This window comes from Gymnodraco acuticeps, unplaced genomic scaffold (genome assembly GCF_902827175.1).
Source record: "Gymnodraco acuticeps unplaced genomic scaffold, fGymAcu1.1, whole genome shotgun sequence".
Lineage (NCBI taxonomy): Eukaryota > Metazoa > Chordata > Actinopteri > Perciformes > Bathydraconidae > Gymnodraco > Gymnodraco acuticeps.
This window is the reverse complement of record NW_022990334.1, coordinates 2,054,169-2,079,604: the sequence shown is the minus strand read 5'-3', so window position 1 is coordinate 2,079,604 and position 25,436 is coordinate 2,054,169. Positions and strand designations below refer to the sequence as shown.

The 25,436-nt window shown below is 45.3% G+C and overlaps 1 protein-coding gene across 2 annotated transcripts; it reads right to left on the bottom strand.

Annotated features, from left to right (window-relative positions):
* Nucleotides 1-737: 737 nt before the first annotated feature.
* LOC117550760 (moesin-like) lies at nucleotides 738-25,136 on the bottom strand. 2 transcript variants are annotated; one of them, XM_034223285.1, is made up of 15 exons: nucleotides 25,113-25,136; nucleotides 24,450-24,497; nucleotides 24,149-24,232; nucleotides 23,981-24,076; nucleotides 23,721-23,843; nucleotides 23,067-23,218; nucleotides 22,892-22,975; nucleotides 22,666-22,812; nucleotides 21,616-21,712; nucleotides 18,840-19,003; nucleotides 18,580-18,710; nucleotides 18,260-18,420; nucleotides 17,747-17,839; nucleotides 2,603-2,836; nucleotides 738-1,267 (listed from the first exon to the last, which is right to left on the bottom strand). In XM_034223285.1, the coding sequence occupies exons 1-15, from the start codon at nucleotides 25,119-25,121 to the stop codon at nucleotides 1,103-1,105; spliced, it is 1,788 nt and encodes a 595-aa protein (XP_034079176.1). In that variant the 5' UTR covers nucleotides 25,122-25,136; the 3' UTR covers nucleotides 738-1,102. The 2 variants fall into 2 exon arrangements, with proteins under 2 accessions (XP_034079176.1, XP_034079175.1); XM_034223284.1 differs by lacking the exons at nucleotides 23,067-23,218; nucleotides 23,721-23,843; nucleotides 23,981-24,076; nucleotides 24,450-24,497; nucleotides 25,113-25,136 and having other exon boundaries at nucleotides 24,149-24,207.
* Between the last annotated feature and the right edge of the window lie 300 nt (nucleotides 25,137-25,436).

The following is a 25,436-nucleotide window of genomic DNA, read 5'->3' as shown; positions in this document are numbered from 1 at the left end:
AGTTAGGCTACAGCAGTGCTTCTCAAACTTTTTTCAGTCATGTACCCCCTTTGAAACATTTTCTCAGCCAAGTACCCCCTGACCGACCCCGAAAATGTTTGATCGAAAAAGCCTATACAAATAATTCCAATATAGTGATGTTCCCTCAGTGTGTGATTTATTAACTCCTTTACAACAAACTAAGGATATTTTCATTTTATGCATGAAAAAAGAAAACAAATTTAAACAGATTTTTCAAAGGAGTTTTTCAACTGAAGTAATATCTGAATAACAAACCAATGAACAAAATGATATATTATGCAAAACTATAAAATACAATACACCAATTTGACATGTTTAATGAGGACCCCCTTGGTGGTTCTAGGAATATTTTATATAAAATTGTGTTTTCTATTTAACTTATTGTACTAAGATTATTTTTGTAATCATGCATGGTATTTTTTTAATTAACTTTTTCTTTTTTAAATCTCATACCCCAGTACCCAGTACCACAGTACCCCAACGTACCCCTAGGGGTCCGCGTGCGGTTGTTAGCTTAGTTGCTAGCAAAACATTTGGGATGCATGTCACATTCTCATAAGCTTTTGAAAAGATCGTCTCATTTGGCACAGCAAAGTAATTGATAGTGTAATTCCGTATTGCACAAACAACACACTGAAATTGTTTCTGTGCATTTTACTTAAGTGATGAAGAATACATAATTTAATATTTAGATGGACGTGGCTTTTATGCCATTGTTTTTTAATAATCAATTTTATTAAAGTTTTCATTAGTTGGCATTTCAAAATGTGTGTAGTACAATTGACAAGGACAATAGCAGAGCTTTTCATAAATGACAGCATAGATAATGTTTGTTTTGCAACGCTGAAATGGACCATGAATGTGTTTTTTATTCCCATGTCATTAATAATGCATTTTCAACAGTTGTCACTTCTGACTTATTTCTAGATGAAACAGCATTGAAATCAAGGACAGTATAATTTGCTGTTATGTTTAATTTAATATTCTATCTACGCTACGCAATATATTGGACCTACTTCTAAAATCTGTCAATGCGTCCAATTTCTTAATCTATCCTTATCTTGTCTTCAATCGGGCCCTCTCACATGCACTCAAATTCATCAATGCGTTGTTTGGTGTTGCCCTGACGTATCTGACGTAGGGTCTTGTATTTGTCGCGACCTGCCTTCACATTCTCTGCATGAATCAGGTCATTTGGGGTCTTTTTGCTCTCGTCAACAGCTCCAGCCAGCTCGATGCTCAGGCACTGAAGGAAAACACAAAAACAGAGTGAATGAGATCCTGTTTCCTGAAACTCTTTCGGAGACTATTCAGGAGCCTTGCCCCTCTCCCTCAACCCTGTGCCCACCTCAATCCCAGTCTGGAAACACCCTTTTGTCCACAGTTATTAAGTCCAGTTTTGTGTTGAGTCCTTTATGCAACATCATATCTTGTTTTGGCTGCAAGATACAGACCAATTTTATTTCATTTGTTATAGGCCTCTGTCTGGGTGACGTTTGAATGAGTGCAATGGAATAATAATTTACCTGCACCAGTGTTTTATTATGCAGAGTGCACTTAGTTTAGTTGAAACCTAATTTTTGGAGGCAATTAAGCTGCCATTTTACAGCAGCGTCAAAACCTCTATAGTACAGGGTCAACACACAGCAAATGTACCAAAACACCTAACCAAAATGAATTTCAAACCGCAAACTTGTAGGCGGTGGGTCAAGAAAGAGGCAGCTAGACTGATAAGCTGAGGAACATGTTGCTCCATACATCATATTAAGCCTTATATACCTAAGTTAATAATAAAGAACTTACTTAAAAATATGTTGAAATATTTTGATCAATGGAAATCAGTGACTGAGAGCCAGAGATTATCTGGAGACAAGACTAAAGTCTCAAACCAGCAGATATGTGAGGCTGCATTTAGGCACATCAGGGCTCAATGCCAGAGTGTCAGCATACTGACACGCTCACACGGACAATAATATCATACTGATGTTTGGAAGTTTATATTTATCAGGCACACAAATCTTCAGTTGGTCTGTTAGAATGCTGACATTTTGTAATCAGAATTTCACACATTAGGACAATGAGAAATACAGTAGTTTAGACCGGCTAGATGAAAAGCAATCAATCATTTCAGATATTTTTGTCAAATTGTCAACCTCATGATGACATGAGGTTTTGGTCAGGGGATCAGAAAAGTGGTATGCCATTCATTTTAGGGACTATGAACGTCAGTACACAAAATGTGTGCTTATTAACATTGTAGATTTCTCTTTCACAATAAATGTAAACTTTTAATGTGCTGCTGGCGTTAGAAGAGAAGTCATAACATCACCAAAGTCAGAGGGGGTCATCCTCTTGGGACCATGAATGCCTATACACAATTTCATGGCAATCCATCCTATTGTCATTGAGATATTGCAGTCCAACTGACAGTAAGACAATGCAATAGAACGCAGGTGTAGAAGCTTTAAGACAGCCAAGGGACAGCTAATCTGTATCTGAACATGACCTCTGCCCTGAAGGGAAGTACGAGATTAGCAAATCCATGAAATAGGACATTTGATTAGAATTTGCTTAACCTTACCTTGAGGTTTTTCTGCAGCCTCTCATTCTTCTGGGCTTCTGTTACTCGCTCCTCTTCGCTGCGATCTCGAACCGTGCCCGGAGAGGTCAGCTCAGCGCTCGCCTCTGCGCTGCTCTCGTCCGTCTCGTCGTGCTCGTGCATGGGAGGCTGGACAGAATCCTGGATTTGGACACCCATGAGTTTAGTCTTCAGCTCCTCTTTGGTTCGCTCCAAATCAGCTTCTACCACCATCGCCTGTCAAAACAGACCACTTGCAGTGAAGTGATGTGTTTAGATGTCAAAGTGCACTAGATTTGTTTCAAAATGTGATATTCACGTGGGCATGTATTCTAGAAAATTGTATTTGTACTACAACCAGGGGCAGAATTTCCATTAAGGTAGACAACTGACTCAGGCCCTAAGAAGCTATAGATCTATTATTCTTACAAAAGGCTCCCAATGCACAAATGCAACTAAACACACTTCTCACTGTGTAAGCCTTCTATTGCTTTAAAGTAAAACATGTTATTACTATATTTATCCGACTATGTCTATGGAGACTATGAAAACGTTATGGGTTACGAAGCAGAATCAGATTTACACAATAAAAAAAGAATGCATTATTATTAATCGAAAGCTCCACCTTGAAAAGACATTGAGAAACGTACATTTTGTTTCAGAAACAAAAATTTAGCGTTCTTCTTCAACCACTGCCAATATCAACATTTACAGTTAGAAAAAGGGTGAAGAGTAAGATGGCATTTGCCTCAGGCCCCCAAATCCGTCCCTGACTACAACACTGAAATAAATTAAGCTCTGTATTGGGAACAAAAAGACAACTGGATAGTGTTCGGTGACATCTGACATCGTGCCTTTTTGCCTTTAACTTAAAGCACCCTCTTAGACCCCACGGACCCTTCGGTGGGTCCGAAACCACACAAAAAAAACACAAGGCTAACGCTGAGCCTCTGAATTAGCCCTGTGCGAAAAAATCTTAAGGCAGTTAGCACAGAACTCTAGCTATACCGATCGATATACTTATTGGATCTGCACAAACAAGCTTAGATAACATCCTGAGAGTCCACAGATTATAGAAATATAAGGATCATCACTGAGCGATCAGAACTCGTGACAGGGGAAGCAGGGGCGGATCTACCGGGGTGGCATGGGGTGGCAACTGCCACCCTAAATAATAGCCTTGCCACCCCAGCTGCCACCCCAGTTGGCAGCTTTGTTTTGAAAGAAAAGTTGTGGCTCATCCAGAGGTCGCGTTAACCAAATATTTTCCGTCTATGAAGGATTTTTTTTAACAATGACGGAAAAATCTGAAAGCAGTCCGTCATTTTGACGGATTAGAACAAACTCGGAACAGCGCCAAAGTTTCCCCGCAGCGAGGCTCCGGTGTTAAGCATGCCTGCCAAAAAGTAAATGATACCGTTTCCAAACCCAACTTTGCCCTACAAATCATTGAAACGTCTGTGAGTTTTGGCTTTACGCTGTGCGCACTCCCGCGAGTTGCAGTGGGCATGCATAACACGGTGCTAACAGTTCACAAGCGTGCACCCCGCCCCCCGTTGACGGTTCACGACTGTGCTCTCCCCCCCCACACCCCCGTTGACAGTTCACGACCGTGCGGACGATCATAAACAACTGTTAAGATGATGACCTTGTATGTGTGTATATACTTTCTTTGTGGGGGTCTGCCCACAAAAAACAGTTTTAAGTCCGGAGAAAGTCGAAATAAGACGGTGTGTAAAACTACACTGCCCAGCCAAAAAAAAGTAACCACTTTGATTTAACCAGTAGGTAAGGACTTTCCACTGGATAATAACTGCAGCAATGTATATGTTTTAGCTGAATACACGTGTTTCAACCCTAACTGATGTAAAGTCAAGGTTGTAACTGTTTGCAATAAAGTCGTGGGGTGCTGAACTGTTCTTTTGAATCTTTTAAAAAAAAAAAAAAAAATTGTAACCTTTATTCAACCAGATTGTCCCTTGAGATCATAGATCTCTTTTTCAAGGGAGACCTGCAGCAATTAGGTTCCACATGAAACATAAAACAATAGAGGATATCATACAACATATTTACAAGCTACATTTACATACTTATCAACATTTACAAATACCCATAGTTTCAATGAGCATTTCATTTAGACTTGCTTTAAAAACATTCAGAGGAATACAATTGCTCAGTTTTCAATTGTAGCTGTAGATTGTTCCAAGCAAGTGGAGGTGCGCACATAAAAGCTGTCTTACCTAAGACAGTCCTTGCTCTTGGCACATCTAATAAGACTACATCATGCAATCTCAGACAATAGCTGCTTGCAACTCTCTGTGTTATCAGAGATCAGATATACTGTAATACGGGAGTTTACCCAACATAGCTTTATAAATAAAGGTGTACCAGTGACTGAGCCTCCGTACAGTAAGTGATGGCAAACCTGCCTTGGTATACAGTGATGTGTAAGTGCTTTACAATTTGTGACAAATCTCAGTGCGCTGTGATAGGCGGCATCTTCAGGCAATGGGCAGGTGCATTCATATAGATCACCATAGTCCAGCACAGGTAAAAAGGTCACAGTGACTAGCCTTTTCCTGGCTTCAAATGAGAAACAGGACTTGTTTCTGAAAAAGAAACCTAGTCTAACCCTCAGCTTTTTAAGCAGGTTATTGACATGAAGTTTAAAAGTGAGACAATCATCAAGCCAGATACCAATTTGTAACAGTCAACCACTTCAAGTATTTTTCCTTGCGCAGTTACAATATCCAAAACAGACTCTGGTGTCTTTTTAGCTTTTGAAAAGAGCATTACCTTGGTTTTATCAACATTTAAAAGAAGCGTAAGCTCAGAAATCTGAGTCTGAATAATGTTAAAAACAGCCTGTAATTTAACAACAGCCTCCTTAATGGAGGGACCTGCACAGTACATCACGGTATCATCCGCATAAAAATGTAAAGTAGCTTCATCCACATCTTCACCTACACTATTATATACCAGTGATGGTGCTGTTATATATACTGATATATATGGAGAATAAAAGTGGACCTAAAACAGAACCATGTGGTACACCATTAGCAATGTTTAACCACTCAGAAGTGAGCCCATCAAAGTGAGCACATTGGGACCTTTCAGAGAGGTAGTTCACAAACCACCCCACTGCATGGCTGGATATGCCAATACTGAGTAGCCTCTGCTTTAAGATGCGATGATCGACGCTTTGGAAAGGTCAATAAATAGGGCTGCATAACTCTGCTTATTATCTAAAATACTTGTAATGTCATTCACCACTTTCATTGTCGCAGTGATGGTGCTGTGTTTCTTTCTGAAGCCTGACTGATGTTTAGACAGGATATCATTTTTACATAAGAACTCCTTTACTTGTTCACTCACTAGGCGTTCGAGCATCTTCACCAGAACTGACAATTAAGAGATTGGCCTATAGTTATTTAGCATTTGTGCTGAGGGAGAGGTTAACAAGAGTAGTGAGAGGTGGAGCAATACAATCTGCAGCTATCTTTAAAAAGAAAGGTTCTACGTTGTCCGGGCCAGCCGGTTTCTTAGGATCTAACTTAGATAATGCTTCATGAACAACATTAACAGTAAAAGGAGTAAAACTGAAAGGGTTTTCCAAACCACATTGTTCAGAGTCACAGAAGCAGAGTTAGTCACAGAATCAAACAGAGAGCCACAGGACACAAAATGCTGATTAAAGCAATTTAGCATAGTAGCCCTGTCCGATATAGTGCCAGATGCTGTGGTGAGGCACGGAGGTAGCTCATTACGGATCTCACCGGTGGATATCGATTTTATGGCTTTCCAAAATTTCCTAGGATTATTTAGGTTTTCTGTGGTAACTGACAAATAGTACTTCGACTTAGCACTTTTGACATGTGAAGTGAAGCTATTTCTTGGCTGCCTAAAACGCAGCCATTCTACCTCTGAGCCTGATTTCCTAGCCTTTGCCCAAGCCTTGTTTCTCTCATACAGGAGACTAGACAGTTCAGCAGAAAACCAAGGATTGTCTCGTCCCTTTACTCTAAAATGATGCAGGGGTGCATGTCTATCAATCATCTCCATAAAACCAAGATAAAAATAAGACCATGCAGTTTCTACATCAGCACACAGATAAATTTTTCCCCAATCAAACCCAAACAGATCATGAACAAAACCCTGCTCCACAAAATGTTTTGTGTCTCTCTTTATGATAATATGAGGTTTAACCTTTTGGACCTTATGGCGCGTTTCCACTGCAGCGGGTAGCCCCGTTTAAGCGTCCTTAACCGTCCTCAAGCGGCCAGGCCGGTTTTTGGTGACGTTTCCATATAGCCTAGTACCGGCCAGCGGGTACTTTTTCCGTCTTTTTCCGGCCTCATAAAATCGTGGTTCCCTCAGACCAGGGCCAGGGCTGAACTAGTGACGTCAACACTCTCGACTGCTGATTGGTCAGAGAGAATCGTCACAAGATCGCGCGCGAGTTCATCCCTAGCGTCGCATATATATTTAGAAGCAAGCTTGCAGCATTTTTATAAACAGCATTTTGTAAACGGATGAGCTACAAAAATGGCTACGTCTAATAAGAAAAACACACCGTGGTCGACCGAGGAGGTGACGACGTTCCTACATCTCATTGGGGATGATCAAATCCAGCGGGAGCTCGACGGAACAACTCGAAATGTGAACAAAAACAAAGCCGATCGCCCCGCCTACACTGCGTTGCTACCCCAGGTCCTAAACTGTAATGGAAATGCGCCACGGCCTGGGCCAGCCAGCGAGGCAGCCCGAGGCCAGAGCGAGGACGCTTAGGGACGCTTAAACGGGGCTACCCCGCTGCAGTGGAAACGCGCCATTAGTGTCCCTAATTGTGGCTACAGCACAGTGGTCACACATCATTTGCAAATACTCCCACAGATGAGTATTTATAGGGAACATTAGTTAGAATGAGATCAATTAGGGATGATTTATTAGGGGACTTAATGTTAGGGCGAGTAGGACTGTCAACAATCTGAGTAACATTCAAAGAGATACAAAGGCTTTTAAAATCCTCTGATACTGCAGTTAACCAGTCCCAGTTAAAATCTCCAAGTAGCACTATTTCCTTGTAGTCTAGTAAAATATTTGCTAGCGAAGACAAGGAGTCCTTGACAGCTGAGGGGGGTCTGTAACAGCCAACCACCATGACCTGTTGACCCTTTGCCACTTCTATATTTAAGGCTAACATGTCGAATTGCTTACTGATAGATTTGGAAACTAATGTGGTTACACTGAACTTATTCTTAACATAAATGGAAATTAAACCATTTAAGGCAATGTCAGAGGCCAAAATAGATTTTTTTAGTTATGTTTCTGATAAAAAAATAACATCAGTGTCAGTCGAGCTTGCCCAAATGCGGACAAAATCTAGTTTACCTAACAGACTGCGCACATTCAAGTGGATGAAACCCAACTCAGACCTAGCTTCAAAATCAGCAGGAGTAGCGATCTGACTACTACTACTACTGGGCGGACCAGGGTTAGGTTGTACATTTCCTGACAGTAATAACAACAACAAAAAACGTCGGGTTACGTATGGTAACCCTTGTTATATTAGCACAGGCGGAGCCCTCTACTGGACTCTATGGGTACTACCTTACCCTGCGAGCATTCTCCCACTGAGACTTCTATAGACGTAGCCGGCCTTGGGCGGGCCTACCTGAATGCGCGCGCATCACACCGTATAAAAGGAGGCCTCACCTCCTGACTATCATCCTACACCTCTCTTCAGCGAGCGGAATAGGACAGACAGTGCCCTGGGTAGAGGGCTCCGCCTGTGCTAATATAACAAGGGTTACCATACGTAACCCGACGTTATATCTCTCACAGGCTCCGCCCTCTACTGGACTCTATGGGTACAGTGGGTGGAGCCGCGATGTATACGCGCACTGTCGTCCAACAACAATATTCCACCCTACTGCCCCTGACCGGCTTTTATGGTCAGCAGCCGCTGCCCCACATTCTCCTTTAACCCGGTTGTAACCGAGGAGAAATCTGGGCTGTGGCTGACAGAGCACACCCTGCTGCGCTTACCTCGCAGAAAGTGTGCTCAAAAAACAGTGCCGGGGACCCCCCCCCCGCCCATAGACGGATGGGGAGAGCCCCCTCGGCCCCGAATGGGCTTACTACACGCCTGCCTCCCTGAATCCCTAAGGATAACAGGGAGAGCGTCAGAGCCCACGTCCCACACTCAAACACTGACCCCGTGCAGAGTGTGTGGACTAAAGTGTGGTGGGCTACCCCCCTCCTGCCTCTCGATAGGAGGAGAGTAGTCCTCCAGCCCTGTAAGGGCCCCCCCGCCCCTCCCGGGACCCTCAGAAGGCCCGAGAACAGCGAAGGCGCATTACATCCGGGGAGGAGGTCAGATGCCAACTGACCCACAACCCCCCTCCCCCCTACCAGTCCTGTGTTGCCCCCGCAAGCACAGACGAGGAGAAAGAGCCCGACATGTCCAAGAGATAAAACCTTATGAAGGGGCCTGGCGTCGACCAAGACGCCGCTGTGCATATATCCTCCACACTCACACCGTTGAATAAGGCTGTTGACGCAGCCACAGCCCGTGTGGAGTGTGCACGAACCCCCGTGGGGCAGGCTCTCCCTGCCTGTCCGTAGGCATGTGCAATGCACTCGCAGAGCCAGCCTGCCAGGCGTTTCTTGGACAGAGCTTTCCCGATCACCCCGCCCCCGAAGCACACGAATAGCTGTTTGGTGCGTCTAAGGGCAGCCGTGCGCTCCACATAACATGCTAGCGCACGCACCGGGCAGAGGAGGTGCAGTTTAGCCTCCCTGGTCCCACCATGGGGGGGAAGACTAAAACCCCCTAACTGAATAGCCCTTGACCTGAACGCACTCCTTAGGCTCTTGGGCACAAAGGAGGGGTTCGGTCTGAGTGTCGCGCCGCTCTGGTCACCCCGAATCTGTAAACAGCTCGGGTGCACCGACAGAGCAGTTAACTCGGACACTCTTTTGGCTGACGTTAAGGCAAGAAGCAAAGCTGTTTTCCACGACAATGCTTTCAGAGAGGAGAGCTCCAGAGGCTCAAACGGCCCCGAGGCCAGAGCCTCGAGCACTAGGGGCAGGTCCCACTGTGGGGTGGAGGCGTGCACTACTGGGCGCAGCCTCCTGACCCCCTGTAAAAACCGCGACACCAGTGGTTGACTAAAGGCTGACCTGCCGCCAAATCCCTCATGGCAGGACGAGATGGCTGCTGCATACACTTTCACTGTTGAATGCGCAAGCCCTCTGTCCACCAGTAACTGTAAGAAGGATAAAATAGAGCCTAACTCACAAGATAGGGGCTCTATTCTCCGTTCCTCACACCATCGCTGGAATCCTAGCCACTTTGGCCTGTAACAGGCTGTGGTGGATCCAGCTCTAGCTGCCTGGATAGACTGAATAACACTATCAGACAATCCACCCTGTCTCAGCCTGTCCCTCTCAGGAGCCAACCTGGAGAGGACGGCCGAGAGTGGGTAACGCCCCGATTGCACCTGCCTCTTGAGACATCGCCCCCCAGAACTGGGGAACCGCCCAGGGCTGGCCCACCTTCATCTGTGTCATCTCTGAGTACCACGGCGCCCCAACGCGATCCGGAGCCACTAGGATGACTGACAGACGTTCTCGCCTCACTCTCCTCAGGAGGGGGAGAATGAGACGCAGCGGTGGAAAGGCGTATAGCAGCTTCCTTGGCCATGGCTCGTGTGCAAACGCGTCCACCCCCAAGGGTGGGTCGTCGCTCCGAGCCACGGAGAACCACAGGGCACAGTGGCTGTTTCGCCGGCTGGCGAACAGATCCACTTCCGCTCTCCCGAACTGGGCCCAGATTTGCTTCACCACCCTCGGGTGAAGCACCCACTCGCCTGGCAGGGGGCCGCTCCTCGACATGAGGTTGGCCCCTCTGTTCTCCAGTCCCGGGATATGGAGGGCTCTCAGAGATAACACCACCTCTGAAGCCCATAACCACAGTCCCTCTGCTGTGGTCAACAAGGCGGCAGATCGAACTCCGCCCTGCCTGTTGATGTAAGCCACTGTGGTGCTGTTGTCGCTCCTGACCATTACATGCCTCCCTTGAATTAGGGGCCTGAAATGCTGGAGGACTAACACTACCGCCCGTAGCTCTAGGAGGTTGCTGTGTCGAGACTCTGTTAGAGCCCAGCGCCCACCTATAGCCCTCTTCAGGCAGGTCCCTCCCCATCCTGTTCTGGATGCATCCGTGAACACTGTGATGTAGGAGGTCACCCGTCCCAGTGGAGACCCCCTCCGGAGGTGATCCGGAGACCCCCAAAACCGGAGGTTGCCCTCCACTGAGGGGGGGATGGTCACCAGCCGCCGCCTGTGCCTCTTGGGATCCAAGCGCAGGCTGGAGAACCACCTCTGCAGGCGGCGCATATGTAGTAACCCTAACGGGACCACCATGTGAGCAGCCGCCATGAGACCCAATGTCTGCATGACAGTAAAAGCTGTCACTATTGCCCCCTGTCGCAGCCTGCGCACCCCCTGAAGAAGGGACGCACGTCTGCTCTCTGACAGGGTGGCGCGCGACGCGCCTGCATCGAGCACCACACCCAAATACAGCGCCCGTTGGTGAGGTATGGGGGTGCTCTTTTTCCAATTGATCGCAAAGCCCAATTTGGTCAGGTGTGTGATCAATTGTGCTGTGCAAAACATTGCCTGTTCCCGTGACCCAGCCATGACTATGAGGTCGTCTATGTAAAAGAAAACTCTCATGCCGTGTGCGCGCAGCGGTTGAAGCGCTGTGGCCACACATTTGCTGAATGTGCGTGGGGATAGGGAATAGCCGAACGGCAGCCTGTTGTACTCGTAGGCTATTCCCTGGAAGGCAAAACGCAGATACTTCCTACATGAATGTACGCGTCTTTCAGGTCGATGGTGGTGAACCAATCGCCCGGCTGCACAAGCCCCAGTAACGGCCCGTACACACAGCAGCTTTTGGCGATTTGTCCACCGCTTCCAGCGCGTCTCCGCCCATTGACTTTGAATGGGGATGACGTCACTTTCCCTCGCTTGTCGCCGAACTGCATTGTGGGGGGGCGAGGCGAAGATTTCCAGGATGTTCAGGATTCCAAAGTTGAACAATGTTCAACTTTTGAGGCTGAACTGGAAGCGACAGCCAATCAGATCCGTTTATGCAAATCTGACAGTTCAAGCGCTAGCCAATCAAACCGCGTGCAAGCTGGGAGAACCAGACCCGCAGTTCATTTCTATATTCCACAAAAATGGAGGAGAACTTAGTTATTGCGGTAGCAAATCACCCGGTTCTTTACGACCAGTCCCTATTTACTTACCGGGATACAAACCGGAGGAACCAGGCATGGAGGGAGGTGGCAGAGGCAGTGGGTGAAACTGGTAGGTTTTCGCTTGTTTGGGGATTTTATATCCAGTTTACTTCGTTGCTAGTTCACTTCGTTGCTAGCAAGCATAGACAGTATCATTAGCCAGCATGGAATGTAGCATAAAATAGCACCATAAACATTAATCTCATAAATGTTCAAAATGTTAAAAAAATAAATGTTCATCATAGCCCTTCCTATTTGACAATAGTGTAGAAGAACCGGGTTTTTTTGCTTTGTATGTCGGGGGCGGGATATTCATGTGATATTCATGTGATTGGTTGTTGGTCGCGAAATCCCCAAGCTGTCAGACACGCCCAGCTCCAGGATTTTCAAGATTTGGTCAAAGCTGCTGTGTGGACACACCGTAACTGTTTCACAGTCAACATGCAGAATTTCCTGCGGGAAATGTGGCGATTCAGGCCGCGGAGATCTAGAATAGGTCTGAATTCCCCTGTCTTCTTGAGAACCAGGAAGTACATGGAATAAAGACCCTCTTCCATGCGCTGAGGGTGCACAACAGATACCGCCTGTTTTTGCACCAGAGCCTGAATCTCTGCTGCGAGGAAACCCATCTCCTCCTGAGAGACTAGATTCACTTCTCGCATGCCCATAAAAGGGGGTGGGACGCTGCAAAACTGGAGTGAATAACCCCGTCTCAGCGTCCTGTCCATCCACTTTGATAGTACACAGCTGAGTTTCCATTCCCCATAACACTGTGTTAAAGGGCATGCCCTCAGCTGTGGAGCCGCAGCTATAAAGCTGTGGTACTATCTGGCGACCCGTCCCGCCGCAAAACTCTCCGTGAAGGGAATATTTGCCCATGGAGGGTCGACACAGAAAGGGCCGATTATTTACTGAGGACCTTGAACGCACCGCCGCACGCTCATGTGTGAGCGCGCGCTCCCTTATAATGCTGTTCTCACTTTTACGGTGGACCTCATTAATTGGAGTCCCTATAGGAGTGGTGCTTTCTACTAAGGCCCCTGAACGCACCGCCACGCGCTCCTCTGTGAGTGCGGGCGCTGCCATAATGCAACTCTTACCACTCTGGTAAATTGCATTAATTGGAGTCTTAGCCCCAGGCTTAGTGTGTTCCCTAACAGCAATACGCCGGCCATAATGCCCCTGTACACGTATAGCACTACAATAGTTTTGCTTGCGTTTTATCACTCTCATCTGCGCACTCCCACTAGCCTCCTCTCTTACAGGAGTTATGACTGGGGCAGCGAGTGGGGAATTTGTACAGACATCATGTGTAAGTGTAGCATTGTGGAAACAAAGGACACTTAGACTTGGATACAGATTAACCCTTTCTTTATTTTTGAAAGTTTTTCTCGGAATCTGTGCATTAAATAGGGAGGAGGCGGGATTCACCCTTGCGTCCTGGGCGAAGAGTTGTTCTCCCCCCGCCGAGACGCTACCTCCCCCCGCCAGTCAGCTCCGGGCAGACGGCGCACCCCACCCGGCCGCTCTCTGCTGCTGAGGAGCCTGCCGAGGTCGGGCAGCCCGTCCCCGTGGCTGCCGATATGTCGGCACCACGGGATGGGCCGTAGAGGTGGAGGGCGCCACAGCAACGGGACCTGCGTGCCTAGCGGGGCCGGAGGAGGGGCCAGCGGTAGCATCCGGCTAAGCTGGACCCTTTCCTCCTCCAGGCGGCTGAAGCGCTGGGTGACCGAGGAGATTGACCCAAAGAGCCCCTCCGTAGACACGGGGGCTCCGAGGAGATCTTCTCGGTCCTTCTTAGATAGGGCAGTGAGTCCCAACCACACGTGACGAGACGCCACTGTGGCCAAGGAAATCACCCGCCCTGCTGCAGCGGCCACGCCATGAATCAGATTGTTCATCTGACCTATAGCGCAGTCCGAATAATCGCTCCCCTCTTGAGAGAGGAGGGCGGGGGCGACTGCCTGAGGGGTGATCAGGGAGACGCCCAACACGCCGAGATTGTTTGCTGCAGCCGCCATCTGCGTACCGAGCTTGAACATCTTGTCCAGATATTCCAGTATGTCTCGGTCCCGGGGCAGCGGGGGCAGGGGTCGCTTACCCTCCGCCCAACCAGCCGCCCCCGGAAGCAGATGGGTCGCCAGGCTCTCATCAAGGGGGGGCACACCCGAACACGCTGTGTCCGCGCGGCCCTCCACCTTGATGATGCCTGCCCTAGCGGCTACTGGGGCCTTCGTTTTAAATGGCTGCTGCCATGTCGCCTCCACACACCGCCATATATCAGGCAGCTGGGGCGAAACGAAGGTCGGCTGCGCTGGATGCACCGGGCCGTAATACCCCTGTCTCAGGCGGCTTATAGGCCTCGGTGGCAGCGGTGGGGGGAGCTGTAGGCCTACACGCTCCGCCGCCAGGGTCATCACCGCTGGGAAATCCCTCCGCGCAGACCTGAGAGTCGGACCTCCAGACACCGAGGCGTCCTCGTCCTCCTCCTCCGGAATCAGGGTTGACTGGCCCCACGGAAGGGAGAACCGGAACGGCACTTCCTCCTCTCCTGACTCGCCCATCTCGACGTCGAGCTCCGAATCCTCCACCTCCTCCTGCGGGGCCTCCGCCGACAGGAAATGCTGCCCACGATGCTCACGTGTGAGCCGAGGAAGCATCTGGCAGGCTGAGCATGCCGGTGTCGGGCCCATACAGCTCACGGCGTGGTCAGGCCCCATACATAGGAAGCAGAAGGGGTGTGGATCCGCTCCTGCGATCAGGTTAGGACATTTCGGACAGGTCCTGTGGTCAAGAACTGACTCCATAACTCTCTATTCTCTCGTCTTTTTAAGCTCTGTGAAAACACTTCCGCCGCTGAAGAGAAAAGGATGATAGTCAGGAGGTGAGGCCTCCTTTTATACGGTGTGATGCGCGCGCATTCAGGTAGGCCCGCCCAAGGCCGGCTACGTCTATAGAAGTCTCAGTGGGAGAATGCTCGCAGGGTAAGGTAGTACCCATAGAGTCCAGTAGAGGGCGGAGCCTGTGAGAGATATAACAGGCATATTTTCCTCTTAAACGACACACATACATTGTCATCTACTTTAGAATCACCGGAAAAGTCTGCGAGAGTGTGATTATAGCTTAAGAAGCAGTCCTGAAGAACCATCATCGCAGGCAAACAAAAAAGACAAACATATTTTGTCGAACTGATTGCCTGTGACAAGGTAACCGGTATTTGTTTGTGTAGCACTCCCGATCCTTTGCAGGGGATGCTCACCGCGGACGGCAGAACAGACCTGAATCCAGTACGCTTCTCAGGATGACTAGAAATCTTCTCACCGTCCAAGACAGCCAAAAGGCACAGCAGAGTCACTTTTGAATTTTGATATATGATAGTAATTACTTGTCTTTCAAATTTGAAGGAGGGTGAGCAAGCATCTTGAGGAACATTCATCATTAACTCCTCCTCCAAAAAAATAAAATATATATTCAATAATAATTGAATATGTGAATCATAACAGTGATTGACAGCTGATAGGAATAATATGATTGTTAATAGTATCATATTCATTCAGACAAACATCGATGAGACAGTTAATTAATGTACTTATTGCAGCAGTCTGCATAGATGTGGTACCCCTGCTGGTCTAAGAGTGAAACAAACTCATTCAGTTATTGTTGAGTTAAAATTTATTAAATTATGTCTGACACCTTATATATTTATATGTAAGGCTTTACTGATGTGCCACAATAATGTCACCTATGTTATTGAGTTAAAATATCAATATTGTGGCTTTCCAAGTTAACATTGATTGATATGACTGGGATTAAATCAGCATATACTTCTGCCAGGGGATGCCACCCCTCAAAATCTCCTGCCACCCTCTTGCCACCCCATGAATATTGTTCTAGATCCGCCCCTGAGGGGAAGCAAATACAGACAACACACGACGTAGCTTTAGGTAGCAAAACACGGAGATATGCTCACTTTAGCTGTTATTCTGATTAAAAGCCGTGTTCAATGGCATTAAAACGAGAAAAAACGCGGCTGAAGGTTAATCCATAGGTTAATCCAATGTGTCTGTCACTTTGAAAAAAATATTGATAATCCATAATTCAATTTTTATGCAAAAATCGGAGAATAACAATTAGCTGCTATAATGGTAGCCACCAGAGTGTGTTGCAGCTCCGGTTTTGGCTACGTGTCACTCTCACTCCTTATTTGGTAACCTGTGTGTGTATGCGGAACTTTCCCTCGATTCCATTGGCTCTAGTGGTTAAAAAGAGATGTCAATCATCAAAATCGACCAATGGATTCCAGAGAAATGGCAAAAACGCCCATTTCCACCCAAATGGCCCCAGAGGTGGAGTTTATTTTGCTAAACCTCTCTAAAAAGGTCAAATGTCACTTGTTTTGCATCAACTTTGATAAAGGGGACTTATTATATGTTGTACTTTGGATTCCTAAAGCTTTTAGTCTACTAACCCATCATCCAAGGGTAGTTTTCACTATAAGTAAAATATATTTTTTGGACGGACACTATAATTTACAGTTTTTTTACTATGTTCAATCTGAATTTTCTTTAAAATAAATAACATCTATATTGATTCTGACTTTTCTACATCCAACTCACAGGTGTATCATTACTTTGAGAAAAAAGATTATTAATTTTCCCCTTTTAGAAGTGTAGTTATAGTCATTTGTTCTGGAAATGTCATTTTCGAGCCTGAGACCTGAAAAACAGGCTTGGGGTCTAACGGAGCCTACACACGGCAGTGTGCGTTGCCGCTTGGCGGTGGGCGTGTCTTGAGCTTGGGGAGTCAACGCGAGCAACGCGACCAACAACCAATCACATGAATGTCCCGCCCCGGACATACAAAGCAAAGCTCATGCTACATCCATGCTGGCTAAATATACTGTCTATGCTTGCTAGCTGTCCATTCAAACGAAGTACACTGGATATAAACTCCCCAAACAGGCGAAAACCTACCAGTTTCACCCACTGTCTCTGCCACCTCCCCCCATGCCTGGCTCCTCCGGTTTGTATCCCTGTATGTAAAGAGGGACTGGTCATATAGTACCGGGTGATTCCCTACCGCCACGATAATTTTCTCCTCCATTTTTTGACATATGGGAAATAACTGCGGTCTGGCTCTCCCAACATACACGCGGTTTGATTGGCTAGCGCTTGTACTGTCAGATTTGCATACGCGGGATTTGATTGGCTGACGCCTCCGTCGAGGCGGCAAAAGTAGAACATTGCTCTACTTTTGCAGCGAGCACCGCGAGAGAAGCTACGCTTTGCTCCCACAATGCAGTTCGGCGAATCGTGACGTCACCCCATTCAAAGTGAATGGGCAGAAGCGTTGAAGCGGCAACGCACGCCGCCGCCGTGTGTAGGGGCCGTAATAGGTTGCACTATTGAAAGAAGTCTCAGTTTGAAAGAATACACCTTTTTTCTCTGAATAATTGTTTAAAGTGGTCTCTCAGCATTGCATGTAATAGTCTCTTTTGGTGCTTAAAAATAGGAAAGTAAAACTGTAGTATTACCATATAATGTTGCAGATGTAACTTCGATACATTTCTATATATTTGTATTAAGATATGTAATGTACATTTAATGATTTAATTTAGCCAACTATGGCGTAACAGGTCTGAGGTTTGCTACCCGTGACATGCAGTGGAACCCATAAAAAGTGCACAATTTGCAAGTTGACAGTTATATTTGTCCGCAGCCGACGCCTTGCTTCTGCTTCTTCGCCCTGGCCTAACACTCAGAAGTGTCAGACATCCCACTTTGCTCATGTTTGATTCAGCCTTTATCTCTCTCACGGTTCTTTGATTAATTCTCACCCTTTTCTGCCAACTATTCGCCTCCTCGTCCTTTTTCTTCTTGGTGTCTTCCAGCTGGGAGATCTTAGAAGTAAGCTCTGCCAGCTCAGTGGCCTATACGCACACAAATGGGAAGAGAGTTAAGAGTGCTCCTGATCTCAGGTCATCGTGTTCTGTCTGCGAATGTGTGTGTCGGAGAGAAAGTGTGTGTGTCTGAGCAGCATGTTATGCAGCATCACGGCTCTGCTTAATTTCCTTTCTGTTCAATCAGGGGGGGGGGGGAGGGGGGGGGGGGGGGGGCAGGAGCTCCAACAAGGCATTTAGGACAGAGAGTGAATACACATACTATACAGAGATGCTGTATGAGAAAACTATGTGAGTTTGGAACATTGAACAATGTAAATCTATTCTAGTAGACCTCAACAATGGAATTATGATCAGTAGAAATGGCCATGTCATGGGACCTTTAATGACTCGATACAATTGGAATTGATTTACACCCAGCATGCAGGTGTGTTTTGTGTTTGTGAGTACCAGGCTTTCCTGGCTCTTGATCTGGTGTTCAGACTGGTAGAGCAGGGCTGCTTTAGCTTCCACTACAGCTCTGCGCTCCTTGTCCAGTCGCTCAGCCTCCTCCTGAGCGATTGTCCTCTCCTTCTCTAATTCAAGAGCCCTGCGAGTCTGCTCCTCCAGCTCTGAAAAACACACGTTATCGTTATACCCAGACGTGCTCCTGTAACATAGGCTTTGTAGACAACCTAAAATCACAAAGATTAAAATATACTGAGTGGTTAATTTCATGTTCTTAAACAGAAAAAAGTTGAGCAACATTTGAATTCAGAAAGTTGTCAGACCATCTTGAGCTCTCTTTGTCTGCTCTTCAATCTGTCTCAATCTCTCCATCAGCTCCATGGTCTCACGAGCAATCTTCTCTGTTTCCTTCTCAGCATTTTCTCGCTTTTTTTTCTCACTCTCCAGCAGAGCCCTGACAGGAGAATTGTGCATAAATACATATCTAAAAAAAAGACTCTCCTGACAGTTCTTTCTTAAAGCAGAGAGAACACACAACTGTAAGAGGAAAATAAGCCTTCATTATTATGTCTCCCCTCCTTACTTCTCCTTCTGCCTCTTGTTCTTCTCCTCCCTGGCCTGGGCCTTCATCTGCTGCACCTCGATAGTGTCGGGTTTACGTCTACGCATGTACAGGTCATGATTCCCCATACACAATGCCAGGATACGTTTGTTGATGCGGAGACGAGGCACGTAGAAAACAAAATCCTTAAATGCAAAAATCTGTTATTTATTCCATTTCATTATCATCTCACATCTGTTTCACAGTCAATAACGGGTACCTGAAGGTATAGTTTAGTTTGGTAGAATCCAGATATTTTATTTCCTAAACTCTTGTATGATTTCCTCAAGTCTGTGTATGCAGGCAGATTGTAATGGGATGCAAATTTCATGTTTGTGAGTAAGACCAAGTAGCAGCTGCATTTGCAAAATTGGTTATTTTGTCAGTAAGTAGAAGAGATTCTCTCACATCTCATGTTTTTAGCCACAGTGAATAGATAAGAATGGGCATATATCTGAAGAAGTACTGATCTTGTAGATTTTAAAATGTATCATGAAAAAATACTAAGATGAGAGTACTAAATATGTAACCTTAAGTACAGGAGAAAGAGCTCGTATTTAATACTTTTGAAAAACATAAATAAATTAACTAAGATTAACCTGCAAATAACACACTATCAAATTGCACAAGAATGCTGACTTAAAGGTGGGGTAGGTAATTGTGGAGAAACCAGCTTGAGTGCGCTATAATTTGAAAATACACAGCCAGCAGACTTCCGGAATGAAGAGTGAGGAGTAGACGTGTTTTCCTCCGCTCCCTCGCTTCCAACTTTTTTATTATGTAGAAACCTCGTTACTCACTCACTTCATACTTACACTAGTCGATACATAACAACTGAGCAACTTTATACCTTCAGGAGACATGCCACCAAAGCCAACAAAACAATTCAAGAAAGACTCTATGCCTACGGAGAACGTCGCCACTAGCGACGTTAGCATGGCGGCGCTAACCAGTTTGTTGGAGAGCCATAAAGTGTCTCTCTCAATGGAATTCAAAACTCATCGCCGCACTCGAGTCCAAAATTGATCTGATTCATGCGACTATCTCTGATCATGGGCAGCGTATTACCTCTTTGGAGTCGAATGCGGATTTGGTCGACGGGCGCCTGTCGACTTTGGAAGCTACATGCGCGGAGCTAGCCGCTAGCAATGCTAAGCTGTGGGCGAAAACTGCAGACCTCGAGGCCCGCAGCCGCCACAAGAATATCCGCATCATGGTCTCCCGGAGTCGATTGAGGGCCCCGCGACCAACCACCTTCTTCTCCGACCAAATCCTGCCTACTTCTCCTGAACTGGTCCGGGCTCACAGGTCGTTAGCCGCGAATCCTGGGGAAAGACCGAGGCCTGTCATCATCCGATTCCACAACTTCCAGACCAGGGGTGGCGCCAGGGGGGAGCTAGGGGGTGCTGAAGCAACCCCCAGGATTGCCAAAGCACCCCCTAAGCAACCCCAATAAATGTGTTTTGTTTTTTTTTTCGAAAATTATTATTATTATTTTTATTAAATTAAATTAGAAATATTATTGATTACATCAATGCTATTATGTGAAACAAACACATTTTTGACCAAAAACATAAAGCCAACACGCTAGCCAGGATATACCCTGACAGGTCTGACACATGTAATAGATGGAAACAATCTCCGGCTGACTACATGCACATGTTTTGGTCGTGCCCTAAGCTATCAGAGTTCTGGTCTGCAATATTTGATTCACTTAGGGAGGTCTTAGGTGAGACAGTGGACCCTAGCCCCCTCACTGCCCTTTCGGGAATTCCTCTGATGCCCAATGCACCCATTAACACACAACGAGTTATTGAATTCACCACTCTGCTTGCCAGGAGGCTTATTCTCCTTAAATGCATACATTCCTCCCCTCCCACCCTTAATAGATGGATTCATGAAATCCTGTATTGTGTCAGGCTTGAGAGGATTAGGTTCTCCCTTAGGGGCTCCCTGACGACATTCCATAATACCTGGCAGCTGTTTCTGGACCACATTAACACCCTTACTATTGGTGAAGAACCCAAAACTTAATTCTCAGCAGAGCACTCCCCCCCCCCTTTTTCTTTGCAATACTATTTAATATTCACCCTTTATTTATTTTTGTTTTTATTTCCTTGCTCCCCCCCTCCCCTTGTATGTTTGTGTGAATGAGATTGCGGGGTAATGAGGTTCGTGTTTATTTGTCAACTGTACTAGGAAAACACAGTATTTTACATGTAATGTCTTGCAAATGTCTGTTTGATAGCTGTGCGAAAACTAATAAAAAGATTTATAAAAAAAAAAAAAATACACAGCCGGAGAAAATCTGCCACTTCCTTACAGCGCCCCTCCTCCAACACACATGAACGTGCACATGACCAATGAGGGCACAAGATAAGTTTGTGCACAGATGGAAGGCTGACAGGCAAGTAGGTCATCCAGTTATTTTAGCCGGGCCAGCTAAAATGATTGGTCCTGCTTTTTACAGTACTACGGCTTCCACAGATGACATTTTTTTATGGATTTTTTGTCAAAGCACTTAAGATATTCATTGCTATCAGGATGTTAAGAGCATTCCATGGAATATAACAAAAAGTGTATCTCGAGCCGATTTCTCAAACTTACCTACCCCACCTTTAAGGTTTGTTGGAAAAACTGCAATTTCCACAAAATAGTCTGCCAGCTAATGTTAGCTGTGTTGAATTCCATTTAATAACATGCTTCGTATGATTTATAGCTGCTGCAGATAAATCACTAATAATAATGTTTTGCATACCGGAGATTTCTTGTCCATTGGTTTGATGACAAACTTCTTGTCGTTGAAGGAAATGTTTCTGATCTCACTCCAGGGGAAGCCAATCTTTGGGGTCATCCTGTAAAATATGTTCAGGGTTTACCACTGTGGTATATTAAACAGAGGTTATCATGTTCTTTACAAAGTTTAAACAAGCTTAAAACAGCCAAGCTAGCAACTCTGTGTAGTTGTGCATTCACTCTCTGCTGGTTCACCTTTAGTTTAGTATGTAATCATTGTAAATGTAGATGAGCTTTTAATTCTGTGGGCACCATGACTTTCTCTGCAAAATGTAATTACAATACAGTTGTCTACCTAATTGTGGTACCAAGGGAAAAGTCCTGTGATTTCCAAAGTCATTAAGATTCATTCCCACGGGACCATGAATATCTGTAACGCATTTTTTGACCTCGGATTGTTGACATTTTACAAAAAAAACTGTCAACCTAATTGTAATCTCTTTCAACAGATAATTTCAAAGTAGAATATGTAGGCAAGTAGACAGAATATTGGTATTGGAAGTGCTCTGGTGTCCATTGAGTGTTCTTTGGGGGCATTCAGGTAAACAGTCAGTGTGGAGCTGAATAGGCTGATTTTGTTGGCCACAATGCAGTCTCGGAACATATTTAATTGATCTACATTAATTTGCTAATTTCTCTAAAGAGATGAGCCTTAGGCGTTACCTCCATTCTCGCATCTCTAATTGCAAATCAGACTGTAAAACACAGACGAGGAAGTGACTGCCTGCCATGTGTGATACGAAACCATTATCTGGCGGATAGACCGGAAACATACACAAATATATACATCTATGTTTTTCCTTTTACCCCCCTAAATATTGCCCCTAGAGGCTGACTCGTCGCCTAAATGGCAAAGTATTCCGAGATTAACCTTGTTGTAATGTTAGATGAAAGGTCAGGGGATAATTCAACTCAGTAGTTTATCCACTGGGGATTATGAATGTCATACAAAGGAAGCATACATTAATTTACAACAAGACATTTCAGGGGACCTTTTTTAAGTGTGACATACTTATCCTTTTTGTCGTAGATGTTCAGCCCCAGGGCATCCACTCCCAACCACAGCTCTGACCCTTTCTTGTTCTTGATCTTGAAGTAGTTGACCCCGTACATCTCCAGATCCTGGGCTATCTTGAGGTACTCCACCATGGCATCTTCCCTGTGGTGCAGAGCAGATTAATGAGCAACAGTCATCGCGAATGCATTGGCAACTTTTTTTTGTAGTAAGACTGCAGTACCTCAGCAATCCCTTGTGCTCTTCATGCCACACCTGGATTCTCTCCTCCCACTGATTCTTATTCAGCTTATGCTGCTCCAAAACCCTGGTTTATCAGTAAAAAGGACACACCAGTTAGAATTAAAATGACTGAAATTGGAATTAAGGTGAACCTTGGCTAACATAACCATAAGCACCTCTGCGGCAGCAGCTTCTCTCTTGCAAGGTATCCCGGCGCGTGATAGTTTTTCCTGTAGTCTCCTTGTTTGACCTGAACCGCATACGAGGCCAAGAGCACGGCAGTCTCAGGTGGACAGTATATGTCATCATTTAGGATGCATTCTTTGACCTAAAACAGAAAAAAGAATGACAGATCTGCTTTAACACATTATCCCTTATGTGTTATGAGGATTTGTGTAAAGATGTAAACAACATTGTAAATGTTGGTGTGACTCAAAGAGAAGAAAAACCCTATGTGTTCTAGTGTTTATTTAGTGCACCTGGATTCATTTTTTGTAGGCAGGGACTCCCTCATGGATCTTCCATGAGGGAAAACAAGAAACTGCGTGAGTCATCATGGAACCCCCACCGGTCGTTAGAACGTGTGCAGACTTTGTTTTGAGTGCGATTCATTTTGTGTCATTGCATCTGTATAGAACCTCAAGTGCATAAGACAGCATTAATGATATATTTTCTTATGATTCCTATTGTTATGATTTCTATTGTTGTGGAGTTGAGTATTGAATACGAATTTGACTTTCCTTTTATCTGGATCGATCTCATTGCATACAAATATGGTTTGGGTTTATATTTGATAGCAGGATTCTCTTTAAAAACAATGTCCGTTCAACCTGCAGAAAGAAAAGGCGCTGAGTTGCTTCCTGGATCAGTTCCTCCGTGACATCCTCAGGGTAAAACTTTGCCCTGAACTTGATCAACAAAGGGTTGTCCCTCTTCACATCTTGCGCAGTCACCTGGGATCAAACCACACAACAGAGGGATGCTATTACATGCTATTGAGCCTCAATGGAGTGACACAGTAGCATTACCAACTCCAAAAGCATGGTTGCAACTTCATCTAAAATAAGGGAACTAATGCCGTTGTCCTTACCCGCTTGTTCAGTTTGAGCCAGGTGGAGAAGCCTTTGCTGTCCTGATACTGGAGGCCAAAGAACCAGGTTTCCCTCAGCCCGATGGTCTTCACTATCTAAACACATAAGTAACACCATCACACACATATACGTCGAAGCTCCTGTTTTAATTGTAATGCACAGGGTACCTGGTCAAAGAGCTGTTTGCCAGTCGTGCTGGGCAGGATGGCAAACTCCAGCTCAGCATCCATGGTTGTAACTCGGACATTTATCTGCCAGAGAAAACACTCACACTGAGCTACAGGAGGAAACAATTCATCCCTGCTGCTCATTCATCTTTGTCACTGGGAAAGCATCAAGGAGCATGCAAAGAGACAAGCTGGGCGAAAAGAAGCACTACCAATTCTGTGATCATTTGTTGTGTTCTTTGAAATAATGCTACATTTATTGGTTCTTTGACAGAAATATGACCAAAAAGAGTGTTCTTACATTCTTCTGTTCAACCAGGAGCATCCAATCGCAAGAGGTTGGTGGGGACTATAATCACAAAATGAAGCCCACAGTATATTTTAGACTTAACTGAGAACATGGGGTGCATTCCATGATGCATGAAGTATTTACTTTAATGTTGATTATTAGTATCAAAACACATACACATATCTGGTATATACTGACACAATATGAAAGAAAAAGCAGCATAGAAGAGAAATGGATGGCTCTATTCCCTCTTTGCTGAGATTAATAGAGCACAGCAGATATTAGTGCCTAATTCAATAATCATGATTACAAAAGTAATAATAACAATAACGTACTTAATTTGTAAGCCTCTGACTACTTCAATACATATTTATGAAAAACAGGAAGAGAAAGATTTACTTTGCTACTGTTTTGTTTATCTATAATGTGACAAGACAGATTAATACAAGAACACAAATGCAATAAATAAGAAACATCTGGCAGCTGGGCAGGATATCATGATATGTTTTGCTATAAAAATGGTTTCCTATGGTTAAGAACTTCGGACTAATGCCTTGTTGGAGCCTTTAAATAACCGAGCAGGTTCACACATTTCCATCAAAGCACTACAATTCAACAAATACATGAAACACAATGAAAATAAAAAGATATAAAACTGTAAAGGTAGCTACTTACAGTTGACATTTGTATTTGTTTTATCTGTAGCCGAAACACTTCTTCAGAGAGATGCTTGTAGTAGCCTTTTCTCTGCGAAGTCATATGAAACTGCTTGCAATACCAACAAGGATTATACTGAGTGAGAATGGACCATTGTGCTCCCAAGTACTTCTCCCTTCGTTAATCCCACAGCAGCCAGGGGCCCCACGTGTTATAGAGAGGCATACTTCATTTATACTGTGGACACTTTTCTTCTTTATTTGATCAGGTTTTCACTGATTATCCCTCACAAAGCACCTGTACATTTTTCCACTTCCCAAATGTTTTTGTTGAGAAACTCAA